The 24,042-nt window shown below is 37.5% G+C and overlaps 4 protein-coding genes across 7 annotated transcripts; 2 read left to right on the forward strand and 2 right to left on the reverse strand.

Annotated features, from left to right (window-relative positions):
• Nucleotides 1-606: 606 nt before the first annotated feature.
• LOC111781372 (proteasome subunit alpha type-3) lies at nucleotides 607-4,422 on the forward strand. Its single transcript, XM_023661925.2, has 10 exons — nucleotides 607-876; nucleotides 992-1,031; nucleotides 1,130-1,213; nucleotides 1,509-1,582; nucleotides 2,208-2,294; nucleotides 2,381-2,465; nucleotides 2,605-2,651; nucleotides 3,435-3,500; nucleotides 3,609-3,699; nucleotides 4,177-4,422. The coding sequence occupies exons 1-10, from the start codon at nucleotides 773-775 to the stop codon at nucleotides 4,246-4,248; spliced, it is 750 nt and encodes a 249-aa protein (XP_023517693.1). The 5' UTR covers nucleotides 607-772; the 3' UTR covers nucleotides 4,249-4,422.
• LOC111782039 (uncharacterized) lies at nucleotides 3,716-10,240 on the reverse strand. Of its 2 annotated transcripts, XR_015414575.1 has the most exons (3): nucleotides 10,032-10,240; nucleotides 5,297-7,763; nucleotides 3,716-3,966 (listed from the first exon to the last, which is right to left on the reverse strand). XR_015414575.1 is itself a non-coding variant. In XM_023662806.2 (2 exons), the coding sequence occupies exons 1-2, from the start codon at nucleotides 10,069-10,071 to the stop codon at nucleotides 5,674-5,676; spliced, it is 2,130 nt and encodes a 709-aa protein (XP_023518574.2). In that variant the 5' UTR covers nucleotides 10,072-10,240; the 3' UTR covers nucleotides 5,113-5,673. The 2 variants fall into 2 exon arrangements, 1 of the variants encoding a protein (XP_023518574.2); XM_023662806.2 differs by lacking the exon at nucleotides 3,716-3,966 and having other exon boundaries at nucleotides 5,113-7,763.
• Nucleotides 10,241-16,076: 5,836 nt separating this feature from the next.
• On the forward strand, nucleotides 16,077-20,963 carry LOC111782196 (ubiquitin-conjugating enzyme E2 22). 3 transcript variants are annotated; one of them, XM_023663016.2, is made up of 7 exons: nucleotides 16,077-16,231; nucleotides 17,681-17,812; nucleotides 18,205-18,349; nucleotides 18,438-18,515; nucleotides 18,892-19,004; nucleotides 19,139-19,242; nucleotides 20,337-20,963. In XM_023663016.2, the coding sequence occupies exons 2-7, from the start codon at nucleotides 17,810-17,812 to the stop codon at nucleotides 20,698-20,700; spliced, it is 807 nt and encodes a 268-aa protein (XP_023518784.2). In that variant the 5' UTR covers nucleotides 16,077-16,231; nucleotides 17,681-17,809; the 3' UTR covers nucleotides 20,701-20,963. The 3 variants fall into 3 exon arrangements, with proteins under 3 accessions (XP_023518784.2, XP_086976176.1, XP_086976175.1); XM_087120050.1 differs by lacking the exon at nucleotides 16,077-16,231 and adding an exon at nucleotides 16,387-16,562; XM_087120049.1 differs by lacking the exon at nucleotides 16,077-16,231 and adding an exon at nucleotides 16,632-17,104.
• A 272-nt stretch (nucleotides 20,964-21,235) lies between these two features.
• On the reverse strand, nucleotides 21,236-22,593 carry LOC111782270 (calmodulin). The gene is made up of 2 exons (XM_023663116.2): nucleotides 22,344-22,593; nucleotides 21,236-21,882 (listed from the first exon to the last, which is right to left on the reverse strand). The coding sequence occupies exons 1-2, from the start codon at nucleotides 22,417-22,419 to the stop codon at nucleotides 21,509-21,511; spliced, it is 450 nt and encodes a 149-aa protein (XP_023518884.1). The 5' UTR covers nucleotides 22,420-22,593; the 3' UTR covers nucleotides 21,236-21,508.
• Between the last annotated feature and the right edge of the window lie 1,449 nt (nucleotides 22,594-24,042).

Genomic DNA, 24,042 nt, shown 5'->3' on the forward strand with positions numbered 1-24,042 from the left:
GGTCAAACCAATCTCTAGGTGCACATAGGTCTAAACCTCTTATCGCTCACGATCCTGGGGGTGCAAGGTCTACTCAAAATGTACTGACCTGAGTCAACATGTAAACGGCACTAGCTATAGCATCCTAATCTCAATTAAGTTCTCTCATGCATATTTTGCTAGAGAGATATTCTTATTCTTATCGATCACCTAAGCACATAATCCATGATTTAAACTTTAACTCAGTCATATCTGGGGTTTGAGAAGATCTATTGGGTTTCTAAGGCGACTAGGGTGACTATGTGGCTTAACGTGGACTTCTAACTCCATACTATTTTGTTTTGACTCCTCGAGTGTTTTTTAGCCTGGGAACTAGGGTCTAGACCCTCTTACCGTTGCTCACGCTCCTAAGGAGATCAGTCTATTGGAGATGTGTAGATAAACACGCTCTATAGGGATAACACAAAGTCAAATACCGGGAGCTAACACACATACAAGGAAACAAGCTCAACAGAGAGATAACATCCATCCATCAAACCCGGAGGGAGCATAGATCACAATAGCCCTATCATCCTTTCAAAAACAAATGTTTATTTTAGGTGTATTATTATCCTAAACAAAACCTTGAAATTACCCACGCGAAGGCAAAAGATTTTCTTGTGAAGAAAGAAATTGAAGAGTAGAGAGAAGTACAAAGCTCGGTCGTCTTCTTCATAAGCTCCACTTTTTCATTTCCTGCTCCACAGATCACCAATCGAAACTCGCTCTCGGTTAGGGCAAAGAACCAGAAACAATGAGCAGCATAGGCACTGGTTACGATCTTTCGGTCACCACATTCTCCCCCGATGGCCGTGTTTTCCAGATCGAGTACGCCGCAAAGGCCGTCGACAACAGTGGGTATGTCTTTCTTTTTTTTTCTCTTCCCCTTCTTTCTTCCATGGACTTTCCCTGAGGTAGTTAGGGATTTTTCGATTTCCTTTTTATGTGAGCTGGGTCTGGAATTCGTTTGCAGGACTGTTATTGGAATCAAATGCAAAGATGGAGTCGTTATGGTAAGTTTTAGAACGCTTTTGAGTGTGTTTCCTCTTGTTTGTGGTTTGTGGTGGAGTGTCTCTCACGTGCGAATCTGATGGGGGTGTTATTGATTCAGGGCGTGGAAAAGCTAATTACCTCGAAGATGATGCTTCCTGGTTCTAATAGAAGAATTCACGCCGTTCATCGTCATTCTGGCATGGTATTTCCCTTGTGTTTTCCCCATCACTGCTTTTGAATTCAAGTAGTCTTGTATGAGGGTTTTGATTTTTTTTTTAAGCTTTTATTACATAATGGTCGTAGATTACTGATTAAGGAGGGTGCCTTGACTGGGTGGAGACTTGCATATGAATAATGGAATAGAAAAGTTCATTTTCTTGGATCTTCTCATGTTCAAGTGTTTGAAGTTTAACATATAGCAAGAAGTGAACTGTAAAGCTACATGGGCTTGCATTCTAATCTTTTTCTTATTGATGTACTTCGTCATTCAATAACAGGCTGTGGCAGGATTAGCAGCAGATGGAAGGCAAATAGTTGCTCGAGCGAAGTCTGAAGCAACCAACTATGAAAGGTTGGGACTCTTCTATTTTAGACAGTCTCCAATAACCCACACCTCCCACTCTATACATAATGAAATTTGTTGTTCTGTAAGAATGCATATTGGATATGAATGTTTCTGGTGACGATACTTTGAGTTAATTCAGTTTTCTGCTTATGTTTGAGTATGATTCCTGAGTCCTGATTAAATATATTTTAAATAGAGGTTTACCAGTAACAAGTCTTCTACGATTAAGATACGACATAATAGACGAACAGTATTATTATTCATTATGTCTTAGGCACAAGTATAATTGTACCAGTAAACCATTCCCTGGGAAACAAAGTGACGATGATTGAATTATTGAACTGTCACATGCAAATGAATTGTTTTTCTCTAGAAAGTACATGCCTTCATGAACTTCTAGCTCTGCATACACGTTAACCATACATAGGTACAGTGAGATACTTTACTGATGGGAGAAAACAATGGTGTCTAGAGCACTTTAAATTTAAAAGTGAAGGCATACAGGCCATATGGTCATGAGAAAAGTTATCAATTAATCTAATGCTTTATCTGAGGTTATCTGAGATGTATTGTTGTTTTTGCATTATCCTATTGAATGCTTATCTTGTTTTGTTATGGACTCCTTATGTAGTGTTTATGGTGAACCAATCCCTGTAAAGGAACTAGCTGATCGTGTTGCCAGTTATGTGCATCTCTGTACACTCTACTGGTGGCTCAGGTTTGTCACGATTTCAGTAAGACCTATAGTAATTTGAAATTGCTTCCTTCTTTTCTCCTTAAATAGAATTAAAGTTAATGTTGCAGACCTTTTGGATGTGGCGTTATTCTTGGAGGTTATGATAGAGATGGACCACAATTGTACATGGTTGAACCATCCGGTGTTTCTTATGTGAGTTTATGCATTGACATGTTGCAGACTTGTGATATTCAGTTTTAACTTTAATGCTGTTTTGTTCACAGCGCTTGCAAACTACTTATGCACATCTATCACTGCTATGAACTTACATTTTTTTTGTGGGTTTTTCCAGAGGTACTATGGCGCTGCAATTGGAAAGGGCAGGCAGGCTGCAAAAACGTAAGATTAAAGATTTACTTGTCATGATTCTTCTTTTGGGGGGATTGACTAGACACTCCTCGGTTGCTATCTAATTGAATTTAATGAGAATGAGTTTTCAAAAATGTGGATGCATGACTACTACAATCGATATTCACAGTAATATAAACAAATGGCATAAGTGGCAGATTGCTACCTAAAGATGTTTCTGTAGGAGATTCATGTGTAGCTTTCTATGATTGAATGTGAATGCTCATTACTCATAATCTTGGAAAATAATATTCATATCAGGGATTTTAGTTGTAGAACCTTCTTGTTACATTGCGAATTTATTGACTAATTTATGGTGGATAATGTAGCCAATATTGAACTTACAGAATAATGATTTTGTTGTACATGACCTTATAGTTGATACAAGTCCAAAGCACCTTCCACTCAAAATCATGTTTGGAAGTAATTTACAAGTGTTCAAAGTGAACATTCTCATGTTCGTATTAAAACAGTTATTTAGAAATACTCAAACAATGAGTACTTGTGTAATTTTTCAGCCTAAGTGCTCAACCGGAAGGTATTTAAAAAAGAACTTTGATTAATATAGAACCAAAAAGTACTTTTTACTGAAGTGCTTAAAGTTAAAAAGCACTTTTGTTTACAAGAATGGGCACTTTCTAATACACCCTTATTCATAATATCTCACCACCTTTGAATATATCCATCAATTTAACATCTCACTAACAAATTGACTGTTATCCTTATTCATGATAATTTAAGTAATATTCCTGATCTACAAGAATGCTATGACAGGGAAATTGAAAAGTTGAAGCTCTCTGAAATGACATGTCGGCAAGGGGTCATTGAAGTAGCCAAGATGTGAGTAACTTCTGAGTTGTTGGGCTTTGCTAAAACAAGTTATCTTGTAGTTTGTCCGAGCAAATGCTTGATTAGAATCTAACTCTTGGTTGCTCTTTTGGCGAGCAGTATTTATGGAGTACATGATGAGGCAAAGGACAAGGACTTCGAGTTGGAAATGAGTTGGATCTGTGACGAATCCAACCGCCAACATCAGAAGGTACTATTAATGTTATAGAAGAAAATAAATTGCAATTGTTCTTTTCAAAATTTGGTTACATGATATGTCATGATATTAGTATACTAATTCTGTTCTTCATATCAACATCGATTATGGGTAGCTGAATATTAGCGGTACATAAATTTGATTGTGGAAAGCTGCATCTAAATTCTGAACCGATTACCTTAAACTTAGTTTGCCTTCGGATCTTCTGGAAGTTGTGACAGAAATCTACGGTTCATGAACTTTTTCAGTGGTACATAATTCCTGTGGAAAAAATAGGATGGTATAGCTGCCTACTACTATTAAATCACGTTACGATTTAATGCGAACAATGTAGTTGAAAGTAATATTAGTGTAGTATGAACATACTATAGTTATAGCTAGTATCCGATTCACGTTGCCCTGAAATACTTTAGTATTAGGGAAGTGGCTCTCTGCAAAGCTAGTTCAACCACATGCTTCTTCCATTTTCAGGTCCCGGAGGATCTTCTAGGGGAAGCAAAGGCAGCAGCTAAAGCTGCCCTGGAAGAGATGGATGCTGATTAAGTTAGATATTTTTAGGTGTTCTTACTGTACTGCAATTGCTTTATTTAGTTTCAAGCGTCTGGTTAGAGCACCCTGTAAGAATTTTCCAAGGATTCAGGAACAGATAAACTTATTGTGATTTCCATACTGCTTTATTGTACTGTTCTTAATCAAATTGGGAATTTTCTCCTGTAAGCCAGTAGAAGATCTTGCTCTTAAGAACACAGCATGTTCATCATTCATAAGATTGTCTATTTTTTTAACTAATTACTGTCGCACTTTTCTTAGCATTGGATTTTGTTGTCACACTTAGCATTGGACTTTGTGATTGTGCGGCACTCACTCCTAACACTAGGGAAAGTTAAACCAATTTGTATTCGTGTTGCCTACAGCTGGATAACGTATGCTCAAGCTCTAACCCCGTTTAACAAGCGGCACTCACTCCTAACACTAGGGGAAGTCAAACCAATCTGTATTCGTGTTGCCTACAACTGAATAACGTATGCTCAAGCCTCTAACCCCGTTTGAGAAGAAAGTTTTTAGAAAATGGAGGAGAGATTTTGAAAGTGAGTTTGAAAGTAAGAATAAGAAAAGATTTAAAGCAACGTTATATAACTATCAGCAAAAGGCAACGTAACGACATAAATAACATATAACTTATCGATAGAGGAAAATCATAAACTCATGAAAAGTTATACGAATTGGTTTTTAGACTATTTTAATTAATTTTAAATGATTAGAGACATATTTGAAAAAGTGATTCTAAACGTGCAAAATTAGCTCAAACATGCTCCAAATTTCTGTGATGATAAATTTCAGCACAGGTTGCAAATCTTTGGTAAACTTTATTAATTACACCAAAAAGTATACAACAAACCAAGGAAAAATCCAACTCTTCTTAAGAAAGAAGGCTATCCATTATCAGAAATTACAAATTCCTTCAGAATGTTAATACTCTTCTCATCATAAACATCCAAACTCTTCTTCCTAGTGGCAACCAAAAACACATATACAAATCTACCCTTCACACCAAACGCAATACTAAAATCTACTTTACATATGCACTTACATGGAAACATCATGGTGTTTAGCTTGGTCACACAGTTATAAATCAGCGTCGACCACGATCGTAGCTGCACTTGTCCGCATCGAGCAACGGTAACAGAGGTAACGAGCAGTGCAATCTTGTTAGGTGCATCTAGATCAATGTCCCTTACAGGGTCGATTAACTCCAGCTCGAAAACGAACAAAGATAACAAGCTGACTGAAACATTCCTTCCTAGTAGCGACAGCATTGAGTCGAAAGTTCGAACTTCAGGAATGTAATCGAGCCATTAACTTACCTGAACCATCTGGTCTTCTTCCAACCAAAAATGCATAACACAGTTGGAAGAGATGGATGTCAGCAATAGAGTAGAAATTTACACTATAGCTAATAAAAGCGAGCTAGCCAGACGTATCGATTTCCTTTCCCGGATCATCATCGTGGATATTTCTCCGCAACCTTCTTAACCAGATGTCATAGTCCATTGGATATGGAGTTCCACAAAGACTATCAACGTAGTCAGCGAATGCTTTCAGTACTGTCGACATGTCACCAAGCTTATGCTGAATTGACCTCCTTGACCAAGAGGTCTCTCGCCACAATAGCGCCCCCTCAACGGAATCCAGGTCGGGAAAAGCACCACCAGTGGCATAATAAAGCATATAAACTAGGCTCTCAGCATCTGATGCCGAGCAGAGCTTCCCCTCCTGTAGAGCAAGAGTGGATGAGAAGTGAAGATTCAAAGCAGGGCGGTCCCTGTCTTCAAGAATCGCATGTCCCCAGCCGATAAGAACAAAATAAGATCGTCTCACACCCGATCTCACACAAATCACATTCTCTGGTCGGATATCTCCATGTCGGATTCCAGCTGAAGCAGCAGTTGAGAGTGCAGACAAGCAGTCATGGCAACACCTTAATGTTTCTTCAGGACTAAATCTACCACCATTTACCATGTCTGCTACAGTTTCACCAACTGGGCTGGTCACAAGAATAGGCGTGCCACACCATGGGTGGTCGCAGTTCTGACCCGAGCTGGGTCTATGACACCGACCGGGATGGATGATCCTCCCAGATGCACTCAATTGTGGTAGATACTTGCTAGATAGACCTTTCTGTTTCATTACAGTCAACACCCTGGTCTGCCTCTGTACTTGATACCACCAGTTCATATCTTCCCATGCTTCGAGCTGGGAAATTCGAGATCCGACGTAAAGAAACAGACTCTTTCCAGGTTCTTCAACAGGAGAAGCAACATAAAATTGAAACTCACCAGAAGTCAGGAGTTCATTAATCTGATAACCCTTTTGCCAGTTCGAATCCTCCAACCACAACACGGATCCTACTTCCAACTTAACTATCTCTTCCGACTTAACATTGATCGAATCTTCCTGAACTTCAACAATTTCAGGGGAAACACTTCGCCGTTGGAACCTAAACATACCATTCCCATTCGATCTCACGTCGCCCAACTGCCTCTCTGCTCTTCTCGTTTGCAAACGAGAACTATGCTCGGCAGCTAGATCCTCAATTGAGTGCGTCGGAACTCCAGCAAATTGCATTATACAATGGAAGGTTGCAAAAAGTATTTGTAAGGCCCCAATATTTCCCCAGTTTGCATTTCCAAGCTCATTCCAGATCCTATCAATTTGAGAAACTGATATTGTAGCATATCGTTTTATCCATTCAGCAGCACATTCATACGCATTATTCGGATCGCACTCCAATCTACTTAAATCTCCTTCAACTTTTATTACTCCTCCATACTGTGAATCGACAAGAAGAACAAAAACGGAGTTTAAACTCAGTGAATAGTTCGATTTGTTCAAACTTCTTGACAACAGCATGCGGATAGCATAAAAAAGGGCCTTGCCTAAGACAGATGAAGAAGGATAACTCTCATGGTCCACAGCGAGGTTTCCGATATCAGGACTCAGTACAGCAAGCGTAAGAATTTGGCCCCACTTCCCATGGGGATGTCGAGGGTTCTTCAACAGTATGCCAGTGGCCGAAAGACCTTCCAGCTTCCCTGTAGCAATGGCCTTCTCAGCATGGTAAAATTTTAAATTATCCCTGTACAAACAAGCAACAGTGAAAGGCAGGGACTGATCTTGACTCCCCCAAAATGCCTCCCACAAACCTTTCACACATGCATGAAGAAAATCCTCAACAGCAAGATAAGCAGTTGCTTCCACGCCATCAGAGGCCGAAGCACAAATAGCACTCGGCATTCGAACCAGCTGCTGAAATGAAATACCTTCTAGTGCATAGTCAAACTTCTGTAAATCTATCAACTCAAACGGAACATCGAAAACAGACTTTTTGGTTTTAGAATTCTCTAACACTTCTTCAAACCAATCCTCAAGTTTGGCCGTAAAGATTTCACTGTCCAAGAATTTGTAAAGAAACTCGTTCCGGTTTCTAGACTTACTTCCAGATGATACACTGGACCTTTTCGTTCCAGAATCCACGGATTCCTGGTCTGGTGATACACCTGTCGGAAGATGTCGATCAATTAGCCTCAAGCTGGTTAGCAAAACATTATATAAATTTTAACAAAGCCAACGTGATCATTAAGCTTTGATGGCAACAAAAGCTCACTCACTACCTAAAAATATGATTCAGAATTCTCAAATTTGGCCAGTTTCTTTCTCTCTCAAAAGATAACTAGCTTATAGAAATTTTGATTTTTGTTCTTCTCCCATGTGACGTATTTGGCTAGATAGGAATAGTGAAATTATCATTGTGGTGGAGAGGTCTTGGAAAGAGGTTTAGGAGATTTAGGCTTAACACCTTTTTATCACTCAAGTTTCTGTAGCTAGGTTTTATTCATCACGGAAGAAAGGGAAGAAAGGGCTCACTGAGCCGAGATCACTAACTCATACTAATAGAATAGAAAAGAACTGTCTTTTCTGTATACTTTTCCTAGTTCCATTGCTACCGCAGATTTTACGCAATCAATCGGATCATATCGATATCCCTTCAACACAACATAGGTCATCGAAAGGATCTCGGAGACCCACCAAAGCACGAATGCCAGAATCTTTTAGAAAATTGATTCCTGTTTGAAGAGTGGATAACCACACGGATAAGCTCACACTAACCCATCAATTTTGGATCCAATTCGGAATTTTCCTTGAGAGATATTGGGAATAAATTGGAATGTAATAATATCGGTTCATACAGATACGGAAGAAAAGGTTCTTGGATTGAAGTTCATACATGACCAGCTGGTGTTTGGACTCCTTTTCCAAGCTAGTCATTTAGCTTAATGAAACCACGTTTTTGGTGACTTACCCAAAAAATATTAATGCCTTTTTATTTAATAAAAAAATTTAAAATCAATTTCAATATCAGCATGAACAAGAAAGTTGATTAAAACTATTAGGCTTAAATTTCATAAAAAACAATCACAAAATTGTGCTTCAAACGCGCTGTTAGATACCGATTTGGTTTTTGAAATTTTTTTTATAAGAAACCGATTCTTCATTGAATAAATTAAAGAATACAAAGGCATACAAAAAACTTGATTTTGTTACGGAAAGAATTCAGATATTTCTTTAAAAGTGAAAACCACAGAAAATAAACAATAAGAAAATAAGCACGATTTTCAAAACAAAATAGTTATCAAACGACACTCCATATCAAGTCATAGCTTGCACTGTCAAGCCAAGTGTCATGGTCATGCTTGCACGACTGCATGCTCATTACATGCCAAAACCCTTGCCTTGTACTACTTTATCGTCTTCCTTTACTACTTTCATGTTGTATAATTTCCTTCTTGTTTTTCCTAAGAGTCTGACGTTTCGGCAAAATCATGTCTACGCCTGGTAGACATGAAATGCCTCAAAATGTACTATAGGGAGATGAAATTAGTTGTCAAATTCTCCCTACCCGAAAAGTTATATACTATTTAAGCCGTTGTTGTTGCCTTTTTCTTGCATGCTATATAACACCGCTTTCAATCTCTCTCTTAACCTTGCTTTCAAACTCTCTTTTCCAAATCTCTCTACCCCGTTTTCTAAAACCTTCTTCTCAAATCGAGGCCAAAGGCTTGAGCATACATTGCCCGGCCGTAGGCGACGCGATCCGAAGTTGGCTTGACTCACTCAGTGCTAAAAGTGAGTGTCGCACAATCGCCAAATCTGCTGCCAAGAAAAAGGCGATTGTGACACCAAGCATAATATGCACGAAAGAGCACCTCAGCAACAGAGATGAATGCACGTAAGAGCATACATCCCAGAGAATTGACAAGATATCAAAATGGTTACCCAGACACCAACAATCACTCAAAATTCCCCCTTGACACACTGCCTTCACTCCTTACCATTGTAATCAGAGCGCGAATGGCAGTTCTCAATGCTATAAAACGCAACCTGCTCCAGTTTCAAGAGGTTGTTTCCTATTCCAGTTCTCAGCAGTTAATTTCACTTCCAATTAATCAAACCACAATCAGAAACACCACACCAATCACCACGATTATGAATCAACAATTCAACAAGACTTCCAAAATGATAGAACGAACCAAAATAACCTAAACTCAGAAACCCTAAATCATCTACCACAAAGAAACCCCCGAATTTTCATCTCAATTCTAAACTCAGTTCGTCAACTCCATATAAAAATTTCCTAAAAAAGTAAACAACAAGAGAAATGAAATACAGAAAGAACCACAAAAACTCCTCACTCACCAGCATGAGCACCGGAATAGAAATCCGATGAACTTGATAGAGAAATTCGGAGTTAGAGAGAGAATTCTGACCTTCCATTGACGAAATATGAAGTTGGGAGTCGAGGACCATTGACCACGAACCCCCTTAATTCCAAAATGAAATTCAAAATCCACACGCTGATTGATTTCACCCTGGTCTTCGATTACGATCCCGGCGAAATTCTCTCTGCTTTTTTTGGGGAGTCCCTCAGTTGTTGGCCTTCATTGAACAACGAACACGAATTTCCACTTCCAAATTCTCTTTGCTTCCGGCGTCCGGTGTCAACCAGATGATCCGACCCGACCCGACCCTACCCCCGACCCGACCCGACCCTACCCCCGACCCGACCCATGGTTGTTGGGGGCTTACAAAGCGTTACGACAAGTAGTTTAAATCTTTTCTTGGTTGCCTTCGTTGTTGGTTGGTCGGTTAAAGTGTATTTAATCCTGAATTGTTCGTAATTATATTTAACTAAATCTCTCTCGAAAGCGTGAAATCTCATTGTTCAAGTCTCGAAACAAGCCTTCGAGAGAATTAATCATCTACTTACCATATATGGGAATGAGTGAATTTTGTATTGTAAAATTATGTTTCCAACGTCCTATTTGGTGAAGTATACCTGACCCAACCCGACCCATGTTTGTGACCTGTATGCTAGAAGTATGGCTTATGAACCTCGTGTTATGACACATGCCTAGGTTATGTCTTGAGTATTTATGATGGACCCTTAGTGCTAGAACCATGAACTTATGAACATACGATATTGTTTTGGAGTCATGAGCAAAGCCGAGTAGGCCAGACCCGAGAATATGCATAACCCAAACCCCAAGCCTATCATGCCACTCAACTCATACCCACTTTACTCCGTAAGTCACCTCAAACCTCAAGGGTAAATCATGATCATATATTTTTCTCTTCTTCAGTGGGATGTTTTGCTTAACAGGAGTCATGACCCATACTACGTCGCGTCGCGGGGGACGAAGAGGTTGTTGGGGCCAACATATGCCAAATATAGAATTTGAATCATGATCTGAATCATAGACATGGTGCACTAGTGTTGCCTTAGAAGTGAAATCATGATATGCCTTTAGTTAGGTTATAGAGTGTAGTACACTTGCATTCATCATGGACACGATTACGAGCCTATAAATAACTACTTATATTATCCGTTTTTATACTCGCTCTACCTTTTACATATTTTTTTTCAGGTAATGACTAGAAGCTAGTCGAGGACGGGAATAGATCTGAAGCAGATGCCATAGAGAACCAAACCTAGGGTTGAGAGCCTCTACTAGTTTTGTGTTAGTTTTGTCTAGTTGTTTCGTATTCTATTCCCTTATGTATTTAAACTCAAAACTATGATCTCTAAGGTTGGATGGTGCACGATAGGAATATGTGTTGAGGACTGTTGGGAAGAGTCCGACATCGGCTAATTAACGAAAAGATCATAAGTTTATAAGGAATACTATCTTCATTCGTATGAGACCTTTCGTGCCATGAGAGTTGTCTGTGATTCCTAACATGGTATCAAAGTCATGCCTTTAAGTACTTGACCATGTCAATAGAATCCTCAAGTGTCGAATAAAGAAGTTGTGAGCCTCTAAGATGTAGTCAAAAGTGAGTGAAGTGTCGAACAAATGGTGTAGTTTGTTCCCCTTGTTCGAGAGCTCTAGAGAAGGAGTCGAGCCTCGATTAAAGAGAGATTGTTCGAGGGCTCCATAGGCCTTAGAGGAGGCTCTATGATGTACTTTGTTCAAGGTGTGGATTGTTGAAGATTGTTCGGAAGAGTCCTACATTGGCTAATTGAGGAGAAGATCATAGGTTTATAAAGGAATACTATCTCCGTTGATACGAGACGTTTTGGAAAATTAAAAGCAAAATCATAAGAGCTTATGCTTTAATAAGACTTCCTCTACCTGAGGCCTCAATCTCTCGAATGCACGACAAGCACCAATTCAAAGAACTAATAGCATACCTGAGCACTCAACTGAAGCCACATACTTAAAATTGTGAGTCGAGAGTCTGATGATTATCCTTCTCTTTTTAAAGTGATTTTAGATAATTAAGACGATCAACTCTACTAACTCAAAAGGTTCTTGTCCCACGTCTCGACACGAACAATAATAGTGTTGTTCATATGTTCTAAATTATTCAACTTTTTTTGTATTGAATTTGAGAAGAAAATTGTGAGATTTCATATTTGTTGGAGAGTGAAACGAAACATTTTTTTTCTAAGAGTGTGGAAACGTCTCCCTAATAGACACGTTTTAACACTATGAGGATGACGATGATACATAATGGGCTAAAACGGAAAATATCGGTTAACAGTGGCCTTGAGATGTTACAGATGGTATCAGAGTCAAACATTGCGCGGTGTGCCAGTGAAGACACTGGCCCCCAAGGGAGGTGGGGTTGTGAGATCTCACATCGATTGGAGAAGGAAACGAAACATTTTTTTATAAGAGTGTGAAAACCTCTCTCTAGTAGATGCGTTTTAAAACCATGAGGTTGACGAGAATATGTAACGGGCCGATGCGAACAATATATGCTAGCGGTGACATTGAGCTATTACAATTTTGTAACTTAAAAAAAAATCTTACAAAAATGATGGTTTATGTTTTTTATAAATTAATGTGTGAAATACATATAGTTATGTAAACATCAAATTTAATTTTAAATCTATTAAATCACTTCATATTTTAAAATTTTATAAAATTTAAAGTTTTAAGAAACTATAAAATATTTATAAATTAAAAAATTAATTAGAAACTTTATAAATACAAAATAAAAAATTGAAATTTTATAGAGTAAATTTGTAATTTAAGTTAAATTCTTTTATATATACAAAAAAAAAATTAATATATATAATTTTCTTTAGCAATCCTTTCTCGAACTTTTTAAAAAATTCATAAAAGAGATGGAAAAGCTGGGTCAGATTAACGGCTAGTTTTGTTGGCGTTCAGATTTTCCAGCTCATCTCAACGTCTCGCCTTATCTGTCGGCAAAATTTGACCGTTACTTTCTTTTTTTCTTTTTCAAATTTCATCTTTAAATTCAAAATTTTTATTATTAATTAATACAAAAGTTCAGTGAACAAGTTTTTTAAATAAAAAAAATATATATATTTGTTCAAACATATTATTTTTTTATTCACTAATTTTAAGGTTACTGATTAAAATAAAGATTTAAAATAACCTTAAGATACCTTAAATAGGTAACCTTAAATGTTCTTTTCAGACTAAGTCATGTCACCTAAGAGAAAGGCACTTGCTACTCGAAGTCGAAGGTTGACTTTTGAGAATTTTACAGAAGGAGTACTAGAGGTGGAAATGCCCCAAGCCCAAGCACAACACTTGCAGACGAAAACTAAGGGTCGAGCCCCAACAGGGTACTCCCCCAATACAACCTACAATCACGTTTACACTAGAGGCGTTGTAGTCCCTCGTGAGGAAAGGTGGATTAATAGCTTGTGAGGCCTAATTGGAAGTAATCGAAACAACATTCCAATACATAAATTGTCTACAAAATTACAAGGTACATTGAGCCACCTACATGTGCAAAGGGGAGACACTTTTCGTGGAAGCCACTTCAAAGACTTTGAACGCTGAATGAGGGGTCATCCCATGGGCCCAGTTTAGGGAGGCGTCCTTCAAAAAGCATTACTGTGATGTCCCACGTTAGTTGGGGGTTGGGGAGGAAAACAAATCACCATTTATAAAGATGTGGAAACCTTCCCCTAGCATACGCATTTTAAAGTCTTGAGGGGAAGCCCGAAGGGGAAAGCCCAAAGAGGACAATATCTACTGGCGGTGGATCTGGGTCGTTACAAATGGTATCAGAGCTAGACACCGGACGATGTGTTAGCCTTCTTGCTGTTCCCCGAAGGGGGGTAGACACGAGGCTGTGTGCCAGTAAGGACGCTGGGCCCCAAAGGGGGTGGATTTAGGGGCGGTCCCACATCGATTGGAGGAAGGAAAGAGTGTCGGGGAGGACGCTGTGCCCTGAAGGGAGGTGGATTGTGATGTCCCACATTGGTTGGGGAGGAGAACAAATCACCATTTATAAGGGTGTGGAAACCTTCCCCTAGCAGACTCGTTTTAAAGCCTTGAGAGGAAGTCCGAAAGGGAAAGCCCAAATAAGACAATATCTGTTGGCGGTGAATCTGGGTCATTATAATTACCCTACTGTAGCCATGTTCAAGAACTAGGATGCATTCCTAAGCCTCAAGCAAGGAGATAATACGATAGAGGAATACAACCTGGAGTTCACCGTGTTAATCAAGGTTTGTGCTGACTCAAATGACTACACCACTACTCTAATGGACGTCATCTTATTGGATATGCATCGACAACAAGCTAAAAAGATGGAGCACGTCCAATTCACACATGAGAGTTCAAGGTAACAAACAAGTGAGCCTGAATCAAGAACAACAGCCGCCGCCGCCGCCGCCATTAGTGGAGCAAAGGAGATTGCAATAAGAGCATGTTGTTTCTCATGCTACCATAGCCAAGAGAGCTGACAACCTTGATGCAGTAGTCACATGTACCATCCCCATTCTTGGATATTCGACTCAAACTCTACCCACTCCTTTATATTAGAGGAATTTATCGGATAAGATGTGTTAGGCCTAGAGTCTTTAAAAGTACCTCTTATTGTATCCACACGTGCTGTAGTAGACCTATTAGCCACCTAGAAAATGAAGGTCTATAGAGTTGTGATCACAGGAAGGACCTTAGAGGTGACGTTGGTTGACCTAGACATTAGTTATGTCAACATCATCCTAGGAATGGACGGTTAGCCGGCAACTATACCTACATAGACTGTCGGACCTTCAGACCCCATCCAGAGAAAACTTCAAGTATAAAGAAGAGTATTCCACCTCCACTAGTGCTCAAGGTAGTCAATTTCTCGAGCTCGAATGACATTTTTTGAATTTGTTTTTCAACTTTTCAAATTAAATTATATATCTTTTCCCAAAAAATAATAATCATAATAAATAAATAAATAAATAATAAATAATAAATAAATAAAGCTCCGTAATTCTCGCTATAATTTGAGAATAACCTACCAATTTTTTGTCCAAGATTTTTTAAAATTATTATTTTATATTTTTTAATTTGAAATTAGAGGGGTCAGTGAGCTCACGTGCGAAGAGAATTTGAGCCCACACATTTTCTTGAGGACAAAAATGTAATTATATTTCAAATTTAATTAATAATTAAAAAAATTGATCAATGAACTTAATGGTTTGCATTTATTTAATCCCCTAAAATTGTTAATTGCATTTATTAATTTTCTATTTTGATTTTAATAAATAAACATATAGTTTAAATAATTTAAATTAATTATTTTACACAATCAATTTTTGTTGGATCAGTCTGACGAATCCAATCATCTAGAAAATAGAGTTACAATTCTATCATATCCTACTTTAAGATTATTACAAAAATTAAGAATATTTGACGTTTGTAATAGATGTTATAGATGCGACTCGTAAATACTTAATATTTGAGTTTTATAAAATTTTAATCATGAATGTAACATGCATCGTGGATAAATAAAATTTTTTAAATAATTAAAAAAAAAAAAGAATAAGCAGACAATTCAACCTGCAAATAAAAGATTGGGTTCGGTTCTATTCAGATTTTTTTCAACTTAACTCCATACATCTCTAATTAGTACAATAACTTGTGACTTTTATGAGAAAGATATAATATCTAAATTATTGAGGTATTATTTGATCGAACCGAAAATAATAATTTGAACTATATAAAATGAAATTAAAATAGCCAAAAAAAAAAATAATAGAGTAGGTGACTAGGTAATTTATTATTATTATTATTTATTATTATTATTATTATTATTATTATTATTATATTTATTATTACTTTTTACTTAGTTACCATATTGTGTAAATTATTATATTTATTGAATCAAATTATAATGTTTTATTGAGAGTTAAAAATAAAATAAAAATAAAATTATTTTGTGGCATAATAATAATAATAATAATAATAATAATATATATATATATTATTTATTTCCACCAATAAAAATAAAGAATTTTTAATTTATATAATCCATAAATAAATATTCAAACGCTCCTCTCTAAATCCTCCTTCTGTTGATCAATCAATCATTTCAAGGGGAAAGAAAGCTCTCTGCTTTCTCAACTCTCATCGTCTGTGTACACTCAATTTCTCTGTTTGGGGTTCCTCGGGCGAACCAGAGCTGTAGGGATTCTTCAGAGGTAGTATTTTTTTTCTCATCTGGATTTTCTTTTCTGTCACTTCAACATGATGAATCTTTTTGATTTGTTTCTGAGTTCTTGTGTTTTGTGACTTTGAATGATGTTTTTTCGCTCTTAATCTTAGTTCGATCGGGTGGTATTCGATCTCTCGACTTGCCTTTTTTCTTTTTTAAGGATGACAACTTTGTTCTTGTTACTTACTGTGAATGTGCAAATGGGGATGGGGGATTTTGAGAGAATTAGGGTTTTTCTTGGTTGTTCTTGCCGTCGATTGGAATGTTTGTTTCCACAAGTGTTTTGTTCTTCTGATGCTGTAGTTTAAGCGTTCGAAGTTAGTCTTAGCAATTAGGGCACTTCTTTCGTAAATTTCAGCCCCGAAGTCTTGCTTTATCACTGTGTTTTTCCCCTTTATAAACTTCTCTTTTGGGGTTTTAGCAACGGGAAGTTTTTTTTTTTTTTTTTTTTGACATAAAATGCTCTTTCCTGATGTTTGATTTTGGAGCTCTAATTGCTTCATTCTTGCACCATTTCTTGTTAACTCTCAACTCATAAAATAATTGTGCATAAATCAGTGGTCGATTGTTTTTAATTCCATAGGTTGTTGGCTGTGTTTATTTGTTAGTGTTAAGTAACGATTTTCCTTCTGTTCTTCACTCAGATGATGCAATCCTTGTAAAATATGCTACTATCTAGATCATTTAAAGGTTTAAGACCTGGAAGATTAACAATTTGGTTTTTGGTTTTAGAGTCTTGATGTTGAAATCAACTTTTGTTCATATGACATCAGGGTTTTATACTGATAAATGTTTGTGTTCCGCGAGACAGTGGCAATATCTAAGAGTTAATCCATAAAGCTGGATGTCCATCTTAGTTGTAATTTCTCTTGCCTCTACCTGTATTTGGCATGTACACCATGAGTGGCAAAACATATCTTGGTGCTATTCTTATTTTATGTTTCTGCATAGGGATGGATGTAGAATGCTTGAGTACAAAGGTGGCATAATCTCTTAGTGTTAGACAACATATATGCAGATTAATTAATCTGGTCATGTTGCTCGGTCGATCCCTTTTAGACTTGTTCTGTCTGTTCATCAGTGTCCTTGATCTTGTGCATCCTAACTGCATAGGTGTATTAGAGAAACTTATGGCCACAAGATATGTACGTTTCTCTTAAAATTTGTCAAAAATTTGACTAGAGCTTCAATAAGCATTCTATTGATATTCTTGTTTCAACTCTGGCACAGATTTAATAATCTATGGCTATTGTACTGCCTGTTTAAGTTTATGAAAGGGTTTTATGTTAGTTATTCATTTTCCTCTTGCAAAGCAAAATGGATTTAGTGCAGATACCCTGTTCTTATGTTCTTTATGTATCTCAATTTAAATACCTTTTAGCCATTACCCAGATCTCACTTTATTCTGTACACTAACTTCCCATCCTATTTGCAGGTTCTTCTTTGCCTCTGGATTGCATACTCCGCGAAGTTGAAGTTTTTCAGCTCTGTTTCTATTGATTGTTGAATAAAGTTATTCAAGTTAGCAGTTGCGTAGAAGTGCTTTGTTTTTCCCCTATTGGATATGGTAATTTTTTGCCTATCGGACATTTTATTTTTTTTTCGGTGTGATGCTAGAATCGATATGCCTTATGCTTAGAGTTGAGAGACCATGCTTCCAGAGATTTAGAGCTCTGTATTTTACTCTCTGAATGAATAGGAATCCCTTTATCTTTGGTTTCAGTGGTTGCAGGAGTAGGAGCAATAATTAGGATGTATATTTTTCACATCTTTATCCCTTCCCTTGGTTTGGATGCTTAGTTGTATGAATTGTTTTGATGTAGAATGCGTCAATCAGTCATGCCCTGATGCTTAAATGTTTTTATTTTGACATTCTAGATCATATCACAGGAAAAATAGTTTCTCATTTCATCTAATGATATTCCCTATTAACGGTGCATTTCTTTCAATTTGTTTCAGGCCACCAATGAAAATCTTCCACCGAATGTTATAAAGCAATTGGCAAAAGAGTTGAAGAGCCTCGACGAATCCCCTCCTGAAGGCATAAAAGTAGGCGTCAACGATGATGACTTTTCGACAATATATGCTGACATTGAAGGCCCAGGCATGTCATTTATCACTCCATCACTGAAATTTATCTCTTTGAGCTGGAGTTTACTCTTATTACTGAATTATGATTGTTGCCATTGCAGTGGGAACTCCCTATGAGAATGGCCTCTTCCGTATGAAGTTGATATTGTCTCGTGACTTCCCGTGTTCTCCTCCCAAAGGTTTGCTCTGATAATGATTGGATTAAATTTATGACATTAAACGGCTTTTGGCCTATAGTCGCAAATCCAGATCGGCTAATTGTTCTCATATAACACCTGCTCCAATAGAAATTTCTCAATTTCGAAATGTATTGAAGCCGTAGGTAGTAAAGAAAAAGTAGGTAGTAAAGAAAAAGTGGGCTGCTGTATTTCCAGGATTGGATTTCATATTCGAATGAACCCCGTAGTTGTTCATCTTGTGGACAAGATTTATCTGAGGATTTAGTTTATATAATTAGTTGATGTATTGAAAGAAATTTTCTCCACTTGGGGAAGTTCTTCCATCTTGATCTCCGCAATGGCATCTATCTCTTTTAACTTTTTTTATTCTTTGTAGGTTACTTCCTTACTAAGATCTTTCATCCAAACATTGCAACCAATGGTGAGATTTGTGTCAACACTTTGAAGAAAGATTGGAATCCAAGCCTTGGGCTGCGGCATGTCCTAATTGTAAAATCTCTTTCTTTCCTGATATTATCTTAATTGGTTGAAGAGATCAGTTTTAAAAATCCCTTAATATATTGATTTCATTGTGAGGGCTTTTGTTTCCGAATCTCTGTAATGATAGGTGTTTTGTGGAACAGGTTGTTAGATGTCTACTGATTGAACCATTTCCAGAATCAGCTTTGAATGAACAAGCTGGCAAGATGCTGCTTGAAAATTATGATGAATATGCCAGACATGCCAGGTGAGTCAGGCCCCCCCTTCCAAATTATCTGTTTTTTGTTGGCTTATTTGAAATGTTGGAATGGTTAATGTTTTTTTAGATAGACCTCTGTCGATTTTATTGGTGTCGACCCAAAATCACTACTTAATCTATAAGAGTGAGCTCGACGTTGGGTTGTACAACCAAAAGTAAGTTTGAAAGCTGTAAAAGTTTGGAAAACACACCTTCTTTTCCTACCCGTATCGAATAGAAGATGCTGAGCCAAATCTTCTTCATGTAAAATCTGCTTTATTTAGATTGGGAAAATCGTATAGTTTTTTAAAACTGTGTGCTATGGCTCGAATCCATAGTCAATCCTATTTACGATAGGAGCAGTTGACAATTGAATCCAATTTTGCCCATTGGTTATGTTTTCTAAATGTAATGGTCCAGATCCACCGCTAGCCAATATTGTCTTCTTTGGGCTTTCCCTTTCGGGCTTTCCCTCAAGGCTTTAAAATGCGTCTGCTAGGGGAAGGTTTCCACACAAATGGTGGTTTGTTCTCCTCCCCAACCAATGTGGGACATCACAGTCCACCCCCTTTTGGGGCTCAGCATTTCCTTCCTCCAATTGATGTGGGACCGCCCCCAAATCCCACCCCCCCCCCCCCCTTGGGGCCCAGCGTCCTTACTCGCACATTGCCTTGTGTCTACCCCCTTTGAGGAACAGCGAGAAGGCTGGCACATCGTCCGGTGTCTGGCTCTGATACCATTTGTAACGGCTCAGATCCACCGTTAGCAGATATTGTCCTTTTTGGGCTTTCCCTTTCGGGCTTTCTCTTAAGGCTTTAAAACGTGTCTGCTAGGAAAGGTTTCCACACCCTTATACATAGTGGTTTGTTCTCCTCCCCAACCAAGCGGGACATCACACAAAGTACATCTACTCTTGAAAAGTCATCCCAAATTCGCCCGAACTGTCGTATCCATTCTTGTGTCTTCATCTCCATTGCTCTGTTCTATCAGTCCTAAAGAATTTTATTTCCTAGTAAAAATAGTATCTGCATCTTTTCAAACATGATGATGATATAGTCATCAAGCTCGAGACATGTAGCGAACTTTCTTCTTGCTTTTGCCAGGCTCTACACTGGAATCCATGCAAAGCCAAAACCGAAGTTCAAGTCAGGAGCCATCTCCGAGTCCACAACTGCGCTAAATGTCGACCCAACAAATGCGTCTGCGCTTAATACAGATCTCAAAAACACATCTGCTGCTGTACTGTCATCGGCATGTCCAACTGCAAATTCTAATACTGCAGTTAGAGGTGGGCAGGAGCAGCAGCCAAACATTACAGCACCACCAGCCTTAGAGTCTGGAGTCGGGGGCTCTGGCGTGGCTGCTGCACCAGCAGCAGCAGTGGTGAAAAAACAAGATGGACCCTTGAAGATGCAGGGTGACAAGAAGAAAATAGATGCAAGAAAGAAAAGCTTGAAGAGATTGTGATGCTTTAATGAATGAGTGAATGAATGAATGAATGAATGAAACTGTCTATTAATGCCAGAATTTAAGGTTAGCTCTCTTTCTTGTTCGATAACACAGCAGAGCACTTGGAGGAGAGAATTGAGAACTGAAAGTTAAAAATGCTGTGGAATTTGTAATGAAGAACACACTTGAATCACTGATGTAGTTGGGTTTCTTATTCAACATTTTATTTCCCCTTTTGAACATTGCCATTTATACTATGGACCAGTCCAAAATTCAATCTATTATAATGATCCAATCAAGTAGAGTTTCAAATCAAATAATTAAGATAATACCTTTTGTGTACAACAAATCCATGTCTTGAGAAGCTTTTTGATATTTTAGTAGTTAGCTAACTTAAATCACGAACGCCCATTAACATAAGATGTAATTCGGTAAGAACTTCTGTGATTTAAGAATTATGAACTATTCTGGATCATTCATGTCTGTAAGTTGTTTTAAGTAACTTGGCTAAATAATCCGATCATATTAGAGGTTGGCAAAGAAAAAGGAGAGATGAGGAACAGCGAAGACACTTTTCTTGTCAAATGATACATTCAAATTGAAAACGTCACAAACAAAGCAGAGACAACTATTTTCCTAGTAAGGATCTTGTATAAAACAAAACCCCAATTTTTAAACTGACGATGAAGACTGATGGACGGGAATCAAAGGGAAAATCCGGAGAATCCAATTATAAAGTAAACCAACCCTCTATTTTTTTCTTTTTGCTTTTTGAGTAGAATTATTATCATTGAATTCTGGTGATAGTAGAAGGGGGGCATGATTCTCACTTGGCCATCATGACCTTGACGAATTCGTCGTAGTTAATCTGGCCATCGCCATCCACATCGGCTTCTCTGATCATTTCATCGACCTCCTCCTCGGTCAGTTTCTCGCCGAGATTGGTCATCACATGGCGGAGCTCAGCAGCGGAGATGAAGCCATTCTGGTCCTTATCGAAGACTCGGAATGCCTCTTTCAACTCCTCCTCGGAATCCGTATCCTTCATCTTCCTAGCCATGAGGTTTAGGAACTCGGGAAAGTCAATTGTTCCATTGCCATCAGCATCGACCTCATTAATCATGTCCTGAAGCTCCGCTTCGGTTGGATTCTGACCTAGTGACCTCATAACAGTACCAAGCTCCTTGGTTGTGATACAACCTGTAAAATCAATATGAAGGCAAAGGAAAAATGAGTGAATTGAATTCGCCACATCCTTATGATCCATTGACATCCATCGTAATTAAACTTTCCACTCAGAATCAGAATCAGAATCAGAATCATCTAACAGGAAGACTGAGCTTCCAAGTTCAAACGAAGTCGTACAAAACTAGAAATCAATATTGAATCCGCAAAAGGATGCACAGATCCAACGAACGAACACGCAAAACGAATCGCAGAAAATAAAATAATAAATTCTTAAAAGAACAGAAACGAATAACAAAATCCGTGTAAATAAAAAATAAACACATAGCAAGGAGAAAATCTAACGAAAAACAGAGCAATGCCAAAGGAAGAAATGGAAACAAGAGATCCGGCACACTGACGAACAGGACAATAAAAACCGGTCCAGAACCAAATAAAAATCAACCAAAAGATACTCGAATAGAATCAGAACGAACCGTCGCCATCCTTATCGAACAAGCTGAAGGCCTCCTTGAACTCAGAGATCTGATCGTCGGTGAGTTGATCCGCCATTGCTGATCACTCGAGAAGATAATCGTATACAGAAGTCTTTATCTACGAGAAAATGATTCAGAAAAAGTCTGAAACAAGGAAATCTAGAGAGATGATCGGCGGTCACCGGCCGGAGAAGAAAAACAAAGAAGAAGAAGAAGAAGAAGAAGAAGAGAGCAAACTGTGTATAAGCGTAAGGACGGAGGAGAGAATTAGTTGGAGTTTTATACGAGCGCTCCACCTCTGCTTTAAATCCACTGAATCTGGACTTTTCTTTTCACTATTTACCAATTTGCCCTTATTATTTTCTAGTAATTACCAGTTCCCCATTCTTGACCTTTTTTTCACTCTCCCTTTGTCAGGCACTTGGACTGCAAATTTACCATACTGCCCTCTTTTTTTAAAAGATTTCTTTAATTCATTATCTTAATATTTATAATATTTTAGTAATTAAAAAGGTCTCAATTAATTAATTAACTAATTAATTTTATTTAAATAGTCTCACATCTTATTCCAATTATGTCAATATGCTATTTTTAACTCTCAATTATTTTAAATTATATAAAAATAATAACTATACTAAAATAATGATCTAATTATTTGATTTCGAATATTTTTGCCAATGTCATTATTACAAAAATTGAAAATACAAGGGTATTTAAGGAATTTAAAAAGTAAGGTTTTTTTTTTACTACCACCCTTCAACTTCTAGAAGGAATCTTTTAAAAAGTAAATAAAATCATTTTATTATTTCATTTTTTATTATAAAAGCTTTACTAATTAATGTGAGAAAATTTTGTTAAAAAATGAAGAAACAAATTCCAAAAAATAAAAGAGAATTTTAAAAAAGAAAATGAAAGGGTATTTTAGGTATTTGAACTTGCCAAAAACGAAATTGGAATTTTGCTGAACACAAGGAGCCAACCCTACAGGGGTAAAATAGTAAAATAACAGAGAAAGGCTCTGAAAAAAAGAAAAAGAAGAGCGTCAGACAGAATCACGTACGATTTAAACGGATCAGAATCGGAGAAGACCTGTCTTATCATGCTGCCACGTAGCAAAAAATAGAGCCAATGAAATCACGACACGTAGAGATAGAATTGATCATACTGTAGAAGCGGCCGTCGGGGATCCTGCTCTCTTCCCACCGCCTAACGGTAAAACTGAAGCGAAACCGTTGTTTTACTCGGTAAAAAAGGGGAAAGTGAAAAGAAATTACCGGAGGGCAGTGAAAAAACGGAACGTGGGGGTAAAATTTCTCTCTCTTAACTTTATAATTATTAAAATAATAAAAAAAGAAAAGTCAACGGAAAGCGAGAGAGAGAGAGAGAGAGAAAACGCGGTTACGCGGTTTGGACGCTACGCGGTCATTTGTTTTCACTTTTGACTGCCACGTCATACGAACGAGTCAGACTCGGCTTTGTCTATTCTTTGTGGGCCCCACCACTCTTTGTATTTATTTATTTTGAATATTCTTTCTAACCGACCTCTCCCCTTTAAAAATATCTAATATTGGGTCCTAGAATAATCCTATAATATAATATATATATATATATATATATATATATATATATATATTTTTTTTTTTTTTTTTTTTTTTTTTTTTATATCGATGGATATTTAATAATAAATTATAATTTACCA

Source organism: Cucurbita pepo, chromosome 19 (assembly GCF_057944985.1).
Source record: "Cucurbita pepo subsp. pepo isolate OVF chromosome 19, ASM5794498v1, whole genome shotgun sequence".
Taxonomy (NCBI): Eukaryota; Viridiplantae; Streptophyta; class Magnoliopsida; order Cucurbitales; family Cucurbitaceae; genus Cucurbita; species Cucurbita pepo.

What these genes read in the sequence shown, in the direction of transcription:
- LOC111782196 (XM_023663016.2), top strand. An exon ending in TGCTGACATTGAAGGCCCAG is followed by an intron (nt 18,350 to 18,437) that starts GCATGTCATTTA and finishes TTGCCATTGCAG; the next exon opens with TGGGAACTCCCTATGAGAAT. An exon ending in CCCGTGTTCTCCTCCCAAAG is followed by an intron (nt 18,516 to 18,891) that starts GTTTGCTCTGAT and finishes TATTCTTTGTAG; the next exon opens with GTTACTTCCTTACTAAGATC.
- LOC111781372 (XM_023661925.2), top strand. Translation starts at nt 773, where the DNA reads ATGAGCAGCATAGGCACTGGTTACGATCTTTCGGTCACCACATTCTCC. An exon ending in TTCATCGTCATTCTGGCATG is followed by an intron (nt 1,214 to 1,508) that starts GTATTTCCCTTG and finishes ATTCAATAACAG; the next exon opens with GCTGTGGCAGGATTAGCAGC. An exon ending in AACCATCCGGTGTTTCTTAT is followed by an intron (nt 2,466 to 2,604) that starts GTGAGTTTATGC and finishes GGGTTTTTCCAG; the next exon opens with AGGTACTATGGCGCTGCAAT.
- LOC111782270 (XM_023663116.2), bottom strand. Translation starts at nt 22,419, where the DNA reads ATGGCGGATCAACTCACCGACGATCAGATCTCTGAGTTCAAGGAGGCC. An exon ending in GTTCGATAAGGATGGCGACG is followed by an intron (nt 21,883 to 22,343) that starts GTTCGTTCTGAT and finishes TTGATTTTACAG; the next exon opens with GTTGTATCACAACCAAGGAG.
- LOC111782039 (XM_023662806.2), bottom strand. Translation starts at nt 10,071, where the DNA reads ATGGTCCTCGACTCCCAACTTCATATTTCGTCAATGGAAG. An exon ending in TCATATTTCGTCAATGGAAG is followed by an intron (nt 7,764 to 10,031) that starts GTCAGAATTCTC and finishes ATCTTCCGACAG; the next exon opens with GTGTATCACCAGACCAGGAA.